Source organism: Mesoplodon mirus (assembly GCF_964341445.2).
Source record: "Mesoplodon mirus genome assembly, chromosome: X".
NCBI lineage: Eukaryota > Metazoa > Chordata > Mammalia > Artiodactyla > Ziphiidae > Mesoplodon > Mesoplodon mirus.
The window spans coordinates 92,340,240-92,356,791 of record NC_138981.1 but is presented as its reverse complement, the minus strand read 5'-3'; the positions used below and the strand labels follow the sequence as shown (position 1 = coordinate 92,356,791).

The 16,552-nt window shown below is 37.0% G+C and overlaps 1 protein-coding gene across 4 annotated transcripts in view; it reads left to right on the top strand.

Annotated features, from left to right (window-relative positions):
• Positions 1-16,552, top strand: part of NUP62CL (nucleoporin 62 C-terminal like) — a 69,672-nt gene that overhangs the window by 25,371 nt on the left and 27,749 nt on the right. For 3 of the 4 annotated variants that reach the window (XM_082608942.1, XM_082608943.1, XM_082608944.1), the window contains 6 exons: positions 4,970-5,074; positions 6,961-7,059; positions 11,284-11,443; positions 15,576-15,726; positions 15,984-16,033; positions 16,178-16,312. In XM_082608942.1, coding sequence (XP_082465068.1) covers positions 5,017-5,074; positions 6,961-7,059; positions 11,284-11,443; positions 15,576-15,726; positions 15,984-16,033; positions 16,178-16,312 — 653 coding nt within the window. In that variant the 5' untranslated portion in view covers positions 4,970-5,016. Of the gene's footprint in view, positions 1-4,969; positions 5,075-6,009; positions 6,063-6,960; positions 7,060-11,283; positions 11,444-15,575; positions 15,727-15,983; positions 16,034-16,177; positions 16,313-16,552 lie in introns of those variants that run through there. The other variant, XM_082608945.1, reaches the window with a different exon arrangement.

The following is a 16,552-nucleotide window of genomic DNA, read 5'->3' as shown; positions in this document are numbered from 1 at the left end:
GCCTGCGGCGGCAGAGACCGGCATGACGTTGCACCAGACCGAGGCGCTCCATGCTCTTTCCCGGGAAAGCCGTCCCCGGGTTCCGGGACCCCGGCAGTTTTGAGGGTATTATGAAACATGATATGGAGACATAAACCATAAAGGAGAAAACAATGGAAAGACTTGACTACATAAAAAATAAAAACAAAATCAAATGACAAACTGGGGTTAGGAAATATTTGCAACATTTGACTAAATAGCCTCAATATATATATAATACTTTTATTAAAAATCAGTAATAAGAAGACAATACTCCAATGAGAAAATGGGCAGATGACATGAATAGGCAATTCTGAATGAAGAAATTAAAGCAGCCATTAAACCCATGATAAAAATTTAGCCTCACTGGTAGGTATTGAATTAGAAATATTAAAACACCTTTGCTATAATTGGTTATTTCTTTAAAAGTATACATGTGGTGCTTCTCTTAAATGAAACATAGGGATATTCCATGATACATATTTTAAATAGTTGGAGGTATGTGGTAATGTTCCCAGTTCCTTCCTATCATCTCCCCCCTGTCCCCAAACCCCCGGTGGCCCTAGATGTTTTGGATAGCAGAGTCTTACATCATATATTGTCATGAATTGTTCAACAGTTGGATACAGGTATCAATAGATTCAAATGCAGTTACTTATTAAGCACTTTTTCCTTTTGAAAAGGAAGAAGAATATCTGTAATTATGTATTGGAGTAACTATGTATTGGAAAATTATGTATTGGAAAATGTTGGCTCGATTCAGCATAAATATTTATTGACTACTTACTATCATGTGCCGTGTGCAATGATCTATAGTGAGGATGAAAAGATAAACTTTGTTTTCAATTAACCAATTAATCTTATTTGTGTCTTTATGTACTTAATTTCTCTAGCTTTATTTCTTTTATAGATTTTATTTTAAATTTTCAAGAAGAGTCCAGGTAATCTGTTTTCTGAAACTTTATTCCAGACTTCTATTTATAATTTTTTTCTCACAGATTTATTATTGTATAATTCACACACCACATAATTTACCCATTCAAAGTGCACAATTAATTGGTTTTTAGGATATTCACAGAGTTGTGCAGCCGTTACTGAAGTCAATTTTAGAACATTTTCATCACCCACCGAAGAAACGTCATACCCATTAACAGTTGCTGCCCATTCTCTTCTCACCCCAGTTCTGGCAACCATGAATCTGCTTTCTGTCTCTATAGATTGCTCTGTTCTGGCCATTTCATATAAATAGAATCATACAATATGTGGTATTTCGTGGTTAGCTTCTTTTACTTAGCATGTTTTCAAGGCTCATCCATGTTTTAGCATGTATCAGCGTTTCTTTTTTATGGCCAAATAAAATTCCATTGTATTAATATACCACATTTTATTCATCCATTCATCAGTTGATATTCATTTGGGTTGTTTCCTTTCATCTTTTGTCTGTTATGAATAATGCTGCTGTGAACATTCATGTACATATTTTAGTGTGGATATATGTTATCATTTCTTTTGTTTGTATACCTAGGAGTGGAATTACTGGGTCATATGGTAACTTTATGTTGAACACTTTGAGGAAGTGCCATACAGTTTTCCAAAGAGATTGCACTATTTTACATTCCCGTCAGCATTGCCTGAGGTTTACAATTTCTCCATATCCTTGCTGACACTTGATATTGTGTCTTTTGTTATTGCCATCCTAGTCGATATGAAGTAGTATCTCGTCGTGGTTTTGATTTGCAATTCCCTAATGACTAATGACATTGAGTATGATTTCAAGAGTTAGATGGCCGTTTGTATCAACAACTTTGCATCTTTATGACTATTGTTTTTTTTTTTTGGCTGCACTGCGAAGCACGCGGGATCTTAGTTCTTCAACCAGGGATCGAACCTGTGTCCCCTGCAGTGGAAGCACAGTCTTACCCACTGGACCGCCAGGGAAATCCCCTGACTATTCTTTTGTAGTCACCATCTCCTTCTGACCACAGCGTGGAAAGGATCTCTACTTTTAAGGATTCATGTCCTTAGATTTTGCTTACCTGGATAATCCAGGATAATCTCCCTCTTCCAAGTTACTTAACCTTCACTTCATTTGTAAAGTCTCTTTTGTCAAGTAAGGTAATATGTTCACAGACTCTGGGTATTAGGATGTGGCCATCTTTGGGGACCATTTTTCTGTCTACCATACCATCTTAACAATATAAAATTATTTGATCCATGAACATGAGAGCTTTCTGTTTATTTAGGATTCCTTTAATTTCTTTCAATAATGTGTTTTTTATTTTTCTGGATACAAGCCTTACCCTTGTTTTGTTAGATTTGTTCTTAACTATTTTATGCATTTTGAACAATCGTAAATGGAATTATATTCTTAATTTCATTTTTGGATTGTTCATTGATAATATATAGAATTGAAATTTATTTTTATATTGATCTTGTATCCTGCAACTTTGCAGAACTTGTTCATTGTTCTAATAGATTTTTTTAATTGGAGTATAGTTGCTTTACAATATTGTGTTAGTTTATACTGTACAGCAAAGTGAATCAGCTATACTTATACACACATCCCCTCTTTTTTGGATTTCCTTCTCATTCAGGTCACCACAGAGCATTGAGTAGAGTCCCCTGTGCTATACAGTAGGTTCTCATTAGTTATCTATCTTATACGTAGTATCAGTAGTGTATATATGTCAATCCCAATCTCCCAATTCATCCCACCCCCAACTTTCCCCCTTGGTATCCATACGTTTGTTCTCTCTACGTCTGTGTCTCTATTTCTGCTTTGTAAATAAGGTTGTCTATACCAATTTTTTCAGATTCCACATATATGCGTTAATATATGATATTTGTTTTTCTCCAGATTTTTTTATGGGTTCCTTAGAATTTTCTGTATTCATGATCATGTCATCTGTTTATAGAGATAATTTTACTTCTTACTTTGCAATCTGGTATCCTTTATTCGTCTTCTTGCCTAATTGTCCTGGCTAAAATTTCCAGTATGTTGTTGAACTGAAGTGGTAAGCGCAGACATCCATGTTTTGTTTTTGATGGCAGTGGAAAAGTATTCAGTCTTTCACTGTTAAGCATGACGTTAGCTGTAGGTTTTTCATAAATGCCCTTTATCATGTTGAGGAAGTTCCCTTCTCTTTCTAGTTTGTTGAGTGTTTTCATCATGAAAAAGTGTTGGATTTTCTCAGATGCTTTTTCTACTTCTATTGAGATGATCATGTATTTTTTGTATTTATTTATTTATTTATTTATTGCGGTACGCGAGCCTCTCACTGTTGTGGTCTCTCCCGTTGTGGAGCACAGGCTCCGGACGCGCAGGCTTAGCGGCCATGGCTCACGGGCCCAGCCCCTCCGCGGCATGTGGGATCTTCCCGGACCGGGGCACTAACCCGTGTCCCTTGCATCGGCAGGCAGACTCTCAACCACTGCGCCACCAGGGAAGCCCGATCATGTATTTCTTAAATAACAGCATAATTGAGGTATAATTCATATATCTTAAAAGTCACGCTTTTAAACTGTGCAATTCAGTGTTTTTTTTTAAACATATTCACAGAGTGTGCAACTATCACCACTATGTAATTCAAGAACATTCTCATCACTGCAAAAAGAAACCCTGTAACCAACCATTAGCAGTCACTTCCCATTACCTTCTCTTTCCAGCTCCTGGTAACCACTAATATACTTTCTGTCTATGGATTTACCTCTTCTGGACATTTCATATAAATGGGATCATACAATATGTGGCCTTCTGTGTCTGGCTTCTTTCATTTAGCAAAATGTTTTCAAGATTCATTCATGTATCAGTACTTAATTTTTCTGATCCTCAGGGGGGCTCTTTTCAGCCTTCTCTTTCCCTGGTTATCTCTGCTAAACTGGCTGGCCTGCAGCCTAAATGTTGCTCTCATGAAGCTACTTACTTCCTCTTAATTGCTTACCACCAAAACCTCTATTTTTTTTCAAGAGAGTCCTTTGGCTTGAACTTCCTCATACTCTGTTTCAAATAAAGTCAGTTCTCCTGGACATAGCTTGGGAACTTTCTGTTCTTATGGGCTACCTTTATCCCTGGGCAAAATCTTTGAACTAGTGCTTTGGGTGCTGGGCAGTGACCATTGCTTCTGATCTTCTTGCTTCTCTCTTCCGGCATGCAACCTCAGCCCTGCAGGTAAGCTGGGGCAGGGCAGTCAGGGTGATTGATGGGGCTCCAGCATTGCCAGCCTACTGTGTCTGGTGTAGACCCTCTGCCCTATGAGTGGGGGCTGACTGGAGGAAAGGAGCCCCTTAGCTCTTGGCTGTACTCACCAGGAATTTCAATCCTTTAACTGTGTGTCAGGGGTGATGAGGAATGCTGGCTGCTTCCCCTCCTAATGAGATACTGTATTCCTTGGTTGGGAGCTGAGGAAAGAGGGAGTCCAGTCTTCTTGGCGACTCCTGCCTGGAGTGTAGCTTCTCTCAAGGGGAGCAAGGGGATGGAGGGAAGAGCGTTGGTTATGATTCATATGCCGTAGACTCTCACCTGTATTACTGAATTTTAGCAGATTTTCTTGAATAAATGTTTCTTTATTTGCTGTACCTTCAGGACAATTTCCAGAGATTTCAATTTTTTCAAAAAAATATTTTTTACCAGTTATGGTTGCTTCACTGGGGAATGGGTCCCTAGGACTTCTTATGTCGCAATTTTGGAAGTGGACCCCCCTGTTAGGTTGCTTACTTTTTTAGTAGAGTTTCTTTCTTATGATGGTGCTAGAAGGCTGGCTATACTAAGCACTACTGATGAACTATTTTTTAAATAGGGATTTTACTATGTCAGATTTATTAAATATCAGGGTACTTGATTTTCCTTGCTTTATTGTTATTTCTCCATATAAGTGAAGTTTGTTATAATGGTGTTTTACTTATTAAATATTATTTTTATTGACATATTTTTCTGCTTGTTACTTTAATTTAGGGTTGGTTCCAGCATCTCCTGTTGCTGCTGCTACTAGTTCAAGCACCATGCTGTTTACCTCATTTTCAAATATTTCTACCTCCACTGCTGCTACTGGGCTCTCATGTAAGTTACTGGTTGCAAAGAAAATACTATTATTTTGCATCAGGCCACTTAACTCAATTTGCCAGTATAAGCTATGGATCTCTGACGTCTCATAAATTATCATTATGCTTGATCCCGTTTGTAACTGTTGATATCAATAGTAGGTTTGCTAAAAACCTGATTGTCATGGCTTTCGCTATGAATTTTATGTTAACATGATTATTACAACTTAAAGTGATGATTTTAAGCATATAATTCATTAAGAGTGTAATGTTTTGAAGCGAATGGGAAGAGTGGAAGTTTTGCCAAGTATGTCTGAAGGGAAGAAGTCTTATTATCCATGTGAATAAGATAAAATGGGAAATAAATGTTGAAGCCTTGCTGTATTTTATTCTTCTATATAGACCAGGTTTGTGGTCCTTATATTTTACTTATCAAAAGTGTTACATGACAAAAGGACCAGCTGTAGTCTTGAGCTTTAATGACACTGTGTGATGTCTCCAGTTCTCTCCCCTTGAAGATGAACATCTGGATGCTTTGAGCTGAGAGGTGGGGCGTTAATTATCAATTATCTTGTAACCCCAACTTCTTTGCTACACCTCTTCCATTAGTAGAGTCATAACAAATGGTGAGAATATTGACTTCTGTATATATCTTAAGCAGTTCTTTCTTACAGGTCCATATAAGCTGCTTGTGCTTTTGTGGCATCTTCACAGTGCCATGATGTTCATCATTAGAGTTTGTTATTGTAATCCTAGCAGTAATATGGCCTTCCCAAAGCCCTGTTATAGTGAGCCTGTCACCATTTCTGGGAGTAAAACTTGCCAGGTATTGCTGATGCCTAGTTGAACATGAAAAATGGCGGCCGCCATCCCCATTGCCTTGTGCAGTTGGCGTAGGTGGAACAATAGTTGAAATTGCAGGTTGCCACTTGAATTGTATTTTCTTCTAAGTAGATACAGTTCCAATCCTGAGACATGACTGAGATTCTGGAAACCTTTTGATATATGTAAGCAATATCCTTCTCAAGTATAATAGATTTTGTGAATATGACCATGTCTGAGGTTGGGAGTTAAAATTATTGAATGAATTCCATTTTCAATCAAAGACTTGACTTCTGACCTTTTTTATAAAACTTATTTATTTATTTATTTATTTTGGGCTGCACTGGGTCTTTGTTGCTGCATGCAGGCTTTCTCTAGTTGCGGCAAGCAGGGTCTACTCTTCGTTGCAGTGCGTGGGCTTCTCATTGTGGTGGCTTCTCTTGTTGGGGAGCACGGGCTCTAGGTGCGTGGGCTTCAGTAGTTGCGGCGTGTGGGCTCAGTAGTTGTGGCTTGTGGGCTGTAGAGCTCAGGCTCTGTAGTTGTGGCGCACGGGCCTAGTTGCTCCGCGGCATGTGGGATCTTCCTAGACCAGGGCTCGAACCTGTGTCCCCTGCATTGGCAGGCAGATTCTTAACCACTGCGCCACTGGGTAAGTCCGACTTCTGACTTTTTTTTTTTCTTTCCTGTCTTTGATGTCCTTGCCTACAAAATGAAAAGAAACCTTGACCACAATGTTTTTAAAATCAACTTTAATGAGGTATAATCTACATCTCATAAAATTAACTGAAGTGTATAGTTCAGTGATTTTTAATCAATTTACCGAATTGTGTAACTCTCACCATAGTCCAGTTTTAGAACATTTCTATTATCCCAGTAAGATCTCTCAGCCCGAGACAACTACTAATCTGTTTTCTGTCTGTATCTATGCCTTTTCCAGATTTTTCATATAAATGGATTGACTGTAGTTTTTTGAGGCTTAGCCAAAGTTACTAAAGGACTCAGATGAAAAAGACCCTATATAAATTCTTCATTCACTGTTTTTGATTAAAAGGGTAATAGGTAATATTATGTTGTTCTCTGCAGTTGGTGCCCCTCCAACTTTGGCTGGAATGCTTGGTGGTACAGCTTTGAGATTTGGATTAAATTTCCCTGGAGCAGGTGGAGCAGTTGCTGTTGCATCTAGTAAGATTTTTAGAACTACTGGGATGTGTTTGAATGCTCACTGGAAACGTACTGCATAACAAAATCAGTAAGTAGGTTGTATTCCTTAGCTTCTAGGACTAAGAAGGTTTTGATCATCTCACCAGCATATCCAAAAGGTACATCAGTATTGACAATTGCCAAAGGGTAGAATGAGACGGTTGATGTCAATGAGATTACTTCTTTGAGATGACCATAATCAAAGCTGCTATCAAACTCTTGTCAACTCTGAAACTTAAAAATTCTTATCATTGATCATACTATTTAAAGTGACCCAGTACATTGGGATTCATAGAGTTTTATTCTCTAAAAGTTAATTTAAGGTTTGACCTGTATTAAAGTTGATCCTCTCCTTAAGCTGATTACAGGAGTTTCTGTGGACCTATCCTAAATTTGTTTCTGCCAGTTAGCCACTAGTTAGGTTGTAAATTAAAGAAAACGTGGTTATCCATTGCCTTTTAGCTGTTGTGAGCTGGGTGGTTAGAGGTCAGTTACTACTTAAACCTACCATTTAAGTCAGACTCCACTTTAGGGAAGTCTTGTTTGTTCTGACTTTTAAAAGTTTACTTAGGGCTGAAATGAATCTTTCTTCAAACCTGTCATAAACTAAAAGTCAGTCTCTGTTAAGTTTAAAATAATTATTCCTAAACAGAGATGTAAACCATCTTTTGCATGACCAACACTTAACTGAATTTCTACTGTGTACTCGGCTAACTGGTCAACCTATGAGCATTATGAAGGGCATGGCTTGAGAATTTTATAGGTAACCATATTTGCAAAAAATATAACACATAGTTTCCCTTATAAAATGCTGAACAAGAAATTGATTCTTTCAGTTGTGGGCGGAGTCACTGAAATATGCATTTGCAGGCTTTTTGGTGACTCTGCCGTAACTCACCCCCTACCTATCTGAGTCTTAAGATTCCTTCCTGCAAACTTGAACCTTTGCTACTAGCCCATTCCATCCACCACTGCCTTATGTACTTACCCACCTCCCCATCAGATATGTGTCAACTCAATATCCCCAACCCAGAGTTGTTTTTTTCCCCTACTCACCTTTCCTCCTCCCCAAGTATATTTACTTGCTCAGATTCTTCATCTCACAAATTAGCCCTGTAGGGCAGCTTTCGGATATCTCTATCTGTAAATTTATAGCCATTTGAGATTATTCTCTGCCCTAGGTATAATCAGCAATTTTTAAGAGAAGCTTGCTTGTTATAAATCTCATCTTTCGCATTAGTCTATGAAAGTAATGATGTCCATTCCTAGCATGGAGTAAGATACATAGTTGTTGATCAGAGACAGGATAGGAAAATTGGATAGTAGGATCTTTTAAAGGATGGTCTCAGTATTTTTATGTAATGATTTTTAAGATCATCAGAATGAGATTTATTTAAATGTAAATCCAAATTTGGTATGCAATTATTTTCTATTATTTGTAGAACAGTGCTTCCCTTTTAGTACACAGATAACATAGAGTTGACTTTATTTAGTTTAGACCAAAGTTGTAACTTGCAAAATCACACTGTGATAGAACCTTCATTCCCAAAACCATTGCTTCTTTTGGTGTTAATTGAAATATTATTGTTATTTGAAAATTGTCTACTATGCCAGAGCTAATTTATACCTTTTAAAAATACCATGAAAATAAGGAACAAAGGTAAATACTATATAAACAGTTTAAAATAATCATACCATTTTTTTATGACTCAAGATTCCTTTGTGTTTAGACTGACAGGTATTAATTTCCTGAAGGTATCGCACAGCATCTTTGGAGAGCTGTTCATTTGTCTGTTAACCTCTTTCTTTAGTGGTAGTGATGGTAGTTGCTTTTTTAAAAATTATAAAAACCATACACACATGCATATATACATATATCACACCCTCTAGAGAAAACAGTTTGGTGCTTGTCTTAACAGGCTTTTTTCCAAATGCTTACAAACATACATTAAATTTATTTGTTTTACAAAAATGGGATACACATAGACATAATCATAGAATTTGCTGTTTTCTCTTAAGTATACATTATCTTTGGACATCTGTCCATGTCAGGAAATGCTGACTTAAAAAAAAAAATCTTTGGGTGAAGATAAGCTCCTTTACAAGAAGGACTTGTTTTTTTCTTAATTGTTTTTCTGTTTTTTTTGCCTTGAATATAGTAGTTACACAATGTTAGAATGAATTAATCAATAAAGGGGGGGTCTTGATAGTGTCATTAATTTTCAGCATTTCTGGGGAGGGAATTCTTTTCAGATAAGACTTTTTATTCTCAGATGAAGAGCGTGATGACCACATGGCTGTAAAGAATGGAACGTGGGATCCAATCTGTAACCTCTCCAGTGTCCTGAGTGATAGTGACCCCGGGGATCCTTTGTGACTAGGCATGGTCTTCTCTTGTGGTGCTCATTCCACTTTCACAAAAGCTAGCCAAAAGAATGGGGGAATTATTGTAAGGATCCTTGTGCCCAAAAGGGAAATGAAATCTTGTGGAAATCTAATACAGGTATTATCGTGGCAATGAACTTCAAGGAAAGTGGAATTTAGAAGTTGTTCTGAAGTCAGCTTTAGGGACCTCCTGGATCTAATATTGCATAAACATAATTCAGCTATTCTCCTTTTGTCTGTTTTTTTCTTTTTTTTTAACTTCCTTTTGGTTTCTTTACCTCTTTTTCTGCTTTATATTCTTAATTTTGACTTGCTCATGACTCTTTAATTCTACTTTATGTTTTTCCTCTGTCAGTCCTTTCAGCTCCCTTTGCCCGTTGTCTGATTCTTTCTACATGTTTGGAAATATTTCCAAATTTCTGCTTAGAGTCTGATTCTTTCCATATTTCTGGAAATATTTCCGTATTTTTACCTACCATCTGATTCTTTCCACAGTTCTAAATTTTTGAAAATGAGATTCTGACCTACCTTATCCCTGTTTGGCTAGAGCTTTTTGTGCCAGACCCTCTCATAGGCTGCCAGTAGCATATGGGATGGCTTCGTATACTTCAGATGCCCACCCTTGTCAACTGTGAACTAGGATCAAAGGACAGAGTTACTGAAATAAAGAATAGGTGTCTGAGCCTGATCCCTCAGCAGGAACAGAGTAGGCCAGTTTCCCTAAGAATAGGCAGTGCATGTTGGCAGTCACCATGATATATGTATTTATCTAGGGTGGCAATTAACCTGAAAGTATTGCTAATTGGGAAAACAAGGCTAATGTAAAACAAACAAATAATTGTATACATGTTATAATATATTTTTATAACAGATTTCTTGTTACAGAAGCAGCATTTATCAATTACAAGAACATTTGAAAATACAGAGAACCAAAAAGAAGAAAACACTTCCAGAAAACCAACCACAATTTTCTGTGCATTGTTTGTTAAGTGCTCACTGTGTAAGGAAGAACCAAAAGTGCTATAGAAGTTCAGAAAACCAAGAGATAACCATGAGTAGAAGAGAAGTGGACAGTAAACATGGGGAAGGAAGAATCTGAGCTTGGCCATGATGTGTACTGAGAATTTCATGTACAGAAGACAGGGCATTTTAGTAAGGGTGTAATAGAAAAGACACATAGAAGAGAGGTCTGGGCTGTAGATAAAACTTTGAGAGGCTTTTAACTATAATACTGGCTAAGATGTATGCCTACTATGGGCTATGGTGTAGAGAAACAGGCAGTCTCCCCTGTTGATAGGAATGTAAATTGGCAAAGTTTTTTTGGTAGGGGAATTGGAAAGTAATATTACAATTTAGAGCACGCTGACCCTTTGATCTAGCAATTTCATTTCTAGAAATTAATTACACAGATATATTCACATAAGTATGCAAAGTTATAGATGTACAGAGATTTTGTGTAAGATTGCAATTATTCTTTCCTTGAAAGTTTAGCAGAACTCGCCGGTGAGGTCATCTGGGTCTGGAGTTTTCTTTATGGGAAGAGTTTTGAGGATTGATTCAATTTCTTTAATGGTCATAGGTCTGGTTAGGTTATAAATTGTATTTTTCTATACATTTATCCAGGATTTTAAGTTGTTAGCAGGAAGCTTAATCCAGATACCTGGCCTGCTATATATTATAGCAACATTGAGTTAAAATCACACAACTTGGAGTTCAAATTCACATTAAAAAAATACTTCTATAGTTTTTCATCCTGAATAATCAAGGACTGAATTTAAAAATTTCTTACTTATTACTAACATTATACACTTTATTTTCCAGCTACAACGTCAACCATCACCACTACCACAGTCACCACCACCAGCACCAGGACCAGCACCACCAGTAGCTTTACTATGAATCTAAAACCACTGACATCAACTGGCATGAATAACACTGTTCCATTCGGCATGATTTCTAAACCTTTTACTTTGACCATTAGGTAAGCCTATTTATTTGAAAATTCGTGTGAGTCTCATTTTCTTTGTCATATAGAAGGCATAGTTTGCTTGTACATCTTTAGAATGGTGTTTGAAAGTTAGGTAAATGACTCAGATTCGAGGAGCAGTTAGGGAAAAGATTTCTGTTGCTTAGGAAGTTGAACAACGAAAAGGATATCATTGTCTTCTGAATACCATTATAATACAATTATTACTATTGCTAATAATATATAATATTTATTGTGCGATTACTATATGTTTAGAAATATGACAGTGCTTTACAACATCATACCATTTAATCCTCATAATAACCTTATGAGGTAGGTACTATTTTTGTTCTCATTTTATAGATGAGTAAACTGGAGCACATAAAGATTTTATAATCCACCTCTGGTCACACACTTGGTAATGGTTGAGCCAGGATTTAAATTCAGGCAGTCAAGCTCTAGAGCCTGTATTCTTACAATTTATGCCATGTTCATCTCTAAGCATTTGGGGTTTTTTTACAACTTTATTGGAGTATAATTGCTTTGCAGTGTTGTGTTAGTTTCTGCTGTACAACAAAGTGAATCAGCTATATATATACATATATCCCCATATCCCCTCCCTCTTGAGCCTCCCTCCGACCCTCCCTATCCCACCACTCTAGGTGGTCACAAAGCACCGAGGTGATCTCCCTGTGCTATGCGGCTGCTTCCCACTAGCTATTTATTTTACGTTTGGTAGTGTATATAAGTCCATGCCACTCTCTCACTTCGTCCCAGCTTACCCTTCCCCCACTGTGTCCTCAAGTCCTTTCTCTACATCTGCGTCTAATTAAACTTTTTATTTTGAGTTAACTGTAGATTCACATTTACTTCTAAGAAATAATACAAAAAATTCTGTGTGTACTTAACCTAGTTTTCCCCAATAATAATATCTTGCAATACTATAGTACAATATCACATTCAGGATACTGACATTGATATAGTCAAGATATAGAACAGTTCCGTCACAACAAGGATCCCTCCTGTTGCCCTTTTATATCCACACTCGCTACCCTCTTCTCCTTTCCCTGAACCTGGGCAACAATTGCTCTGTTCTCCATTTCTATAACCTTGACATTTAAAGAAATGTCATACAAATGGAATCATACAGCGTGTGACCTTTGGGGACTCTTTCTCCCACTAAGCATAATTCCTTGAGATAAAGTTGTCATGTGCATCAATAGTTTGTTCTTTTTTATATCTGAGCAGTATTCCATGGTATTACAGATGTGCCATCATTTGTTTAACCATTCACCCATTGATGGACATCTAGGTTGTTTCCAGTTGGGGACTATTATGAATAAAGCTGCTATGAACATTTATGTACAGATTTTTGGTGAACCTAAGTCTCATTTCTCTGGGGTAAATGCCCAGGTGTACAGTTGCTGGGTGATATGGTAGTTGCAAGTTTATTTTTTTTGGAAACTGCTCTAAATCTTTTCCAGAGTGGCTGTACCATTTCACCTGCCCAGCAGCAATGTATGAGAGATCCACCTTGTCCACACTGTTGCCAGGATTTGGTGTTGTCACTATTTTTTACTTTAGCCCTTCTAATAGATATGAGGTGATACCTCACTGTGGTTTTAATTTGCATTCCCCTGATGACTAATGATGTTGAACAGCTTTTCATGTGTTAATCTTCCATCTGCATGTTTTCACTTGTGAAGTGTCTTTTCATATCTTTTGTCCATTTTCTACTTGAATTTGTTTTTTGACTGAGTTTTGAGAGTTTTATGTATTCTAGATACCTGCCCTTTGTCAGATATGTGGTTTACGAACATTTTTTCTAACTCTGTAATTTGTCTTTTCATCTTTTAAAGAGTATTTCACCAAACAAAACTTTTAATTGATGAGGTCTGATTTATCAATTTTTCCTTTAATGAATTGTGCTTTTAGTGTCAAGTTTAAGAACTCTTTGCCTAACCCTAGGTCCCAAAGATTTTCTCCTAATTTTTTTCTAAAAGTTTTATAGTTTTACATTTTATATTTAAGATTGTGATCTCTTCTGAGTTAATTTTTGTATAAGGTGTGTGTTTAAATTGAGATTCTTTTTTTGGGGGGGGTCTATGGATGTCCAGTTTTTTCAGCATCATTTGTTGAAAGGCTATTTTCTTCCATTGAATGGCTCTTTCACCTTTGTCAAAAATCAATTGGATGTATTTGTGTCAAATGCTTTTTCTGCCTCAGTTGATAGGATCTTTTAAGATTTTTGTTCTTTAGCTTCATGATATGGTGAAATATAGTCAATGATTTTCAAATGTTGAACCATCCTTGCATATATGGAATAAATCCCACTTGGTCATGATGTATAATTTTTTAATACATTATTGGATTCAGTTTACTAGTATTTTGTTTGTGGGCTTTTGTATCCAAGTTCATGAGAGATACTGGTCCATAGTTTTGTTTTCTTTCTTTTTTAAATTCTGTCTTTGGTTTTGATATCTGAATGTTACCAGCCTTATAAGATGATCTGGGAAATATTCCCTTCTCTTCTATTTTATAGAAGAAATTTTGTAAAATTTGTGTTAATTCACTAAAAGTTTGGCAGAATTCTCCAGTGAAACCCCTTTTTAAGGAGCTTTTAAATTATAAATCAATTTCTTCAGTGGTTCTAGGACATCCAGGTTATGTTTCATCTTCCATGAGTTTTAGTAGTGTGTGGTTTTCAAGGAATTGGTCTGTTAAATTGTGGAATTTATGAGTGTAAAGTTGTACATATTTCCTTTTTGTCCTTTTAATAGCTATAGGCATACTCCCCTGTTTCACTTCTGATATTGGTGATTTGTAGCTTTCTTTTATCAATTTTAGTCATCTTTTCCCAAAGGAGTAGCTTTTATTTCACTGATTATTCTCTATTATTTAAAATTTCAATTTCATTGACGTCTACTCTTTATGAATTTTTGCCTTCTGATTGCATTGGTTTTATTTTGCTCTTTTTTCTTGAGGTATTAACTTAGATGATTGATTTGAGACATTTCCCCTTTTGTAATGTAAAGCATTTAGTGCTATAAATATCCTTCTTAGCACTGTGTTAGCTTTGTACTACATCTTCTATAATGTTGTATTTTCATTTTCATGCAGTTCTGTGTACTTAAAAAATTTCCCTTGTGAATTCCTCTTTGACTCATAGATTATTTAGAAGTGTGTTAATATCCAAGTGATATCCTCAGTCAGTCTTAATTTTTCCAGCGGGTATAGAGGTTAAGCTCTCCACTTAGCCTTGCTGACATAGGGGTGGTGGGAGGTGGAGTCCTTATTAGCCCGAGTTGCATTACCTTGTTCAGTCTCAATGATGCCAGGTGGGTATACAGGTTCAGGTCTCCATTGGCCGCCACTGACACTGAAGACAAGGGGTGAAGCCTCATGGTAACTAACACTGTCTCACTCTGCCTTATTAAGTCTTGTTGCTGCTGGGTGGGGATTTAGGTTCAGCTTATCACTGGACCTCGCCAACAATACCCTAGTGGGGGAATTGGAACACTGCCTGCCTCTGCTGGGCTGGGAATTGATGATCACCTCTCCACCCAGCCCTCCCGACACTGCCCCAGCAGGGAATCAGAGCACTGCCTGGTTCCACCAGTCCCTTGATGGAAAATGAGGTACCTGTTCAGCCTATTTGATACCACCTGGTAGAGGAATCAGAGTTCCCCTTAGTTCTGCCCAGTGGAGGGTGGAAGATCAGCTGCCTACTTTGTCATGGATACTGCTTAGATGGGGAGTGGATCACTTTGACTAAGAGCTGAGGGGACAGGGAATCCTGTCTCTTTGGCCGCATAAATGCAGAATGGAGCTTACATCATGCTGAGTTGAGGGAGAAGGAAGGGAGCAGGTTGTGGCACAGACTTTAGCTGTTCTTACTGAAATTTAGTAGATGTCTTAATAAATCTTTATTTGCTGTATTCCCTTAAGATAATTTCCAGAGAGTTTGAATGGTTGTTTTTAAAATAATCTGTACCAGTTATGGTGGTTTTGTTGGGGAGCAGGTCTGAGAAACTCCTCATGTGCTGTTTTCTTTTCTAAGTCCTCATATGTTGTACTAAAGTATAAAAAAATCTGATCATACTTTTGAAAGTATGATCATATGATCATACTGTATCCTTTTTTTTAGTGAAATCGTAACTCCTGTGATGACATATGGTCACCTGCGTGGTCTGGTAAGCAAATGGAGCCTTGAGTTAGAGGATCAAGAGAAACACTTTCTTCACCAGGTCACCCAGGTCAATGCTTGGGACTATACATTGATTGAGAATGGTGAGACGGTAAGAAGATATTCTCATTAATCTACCTGCATTGTACAAGTACTTTCAGATGAACACAGGAGAGTAGACCTGTGTTTAGTGGTTAATGTTTCCTTCCAATATTAGTGATAAACTTAAAAATATTTTCTTTAGGTAATAAGTGCCCTGAATTAGGAACTCTTTCATACTTGAAGTGTATATGAGAAAAAAAATACTGCTGTAAAATTACAATGTAAATTCAAATATTTACACTATTGTATTCTTATTTTCCTTTATAGATTATTGCTTTACATGGAGAAGTGCAAAAGGTGAAACTGGATCAGAAAAGGTAGAATCTTAGATTCCCTAGGTCAAAAGATTAAAGATCTCTTTCTTTGTCCAGTTGTTTTTCCTTGTTATAGTTTATTGACATTTATTTTGTCACTCCAAATTCCTTTCGTCAGCCCTTCTATTGACTTGTTTTTTTTTTCAGGCTGGAGCAAGAATTGTATTTTATCCTGTCACAGCAGAAAGAACTAGAAGATCTCTTGACCCCTTTAGAGGAGTCTGTAAACGACCAGAGTGGGTCTGTTTATCTGCAGCATACAGATGAGGAGCATGAGAGGACGTAAGCAACTGAATAAAGATTGAGGAATGGGGCAGGACTTAGCTACCAAAAAAGGGAAAAATGGTATTGAAAGGCAGGGAATAAAAAAGTTGATAGAAAAGTGCAAGTTCTGGTAGTTGCCATTTATCACCTTATTTGACTATTTTCTGTTTATCTTTTCAGGATGCTTGAAAATGAAGTAATCATTCTGGCAATTTTGTTTTATAACATTTTGTACACTGTTATTAATCTCAAGCTTAT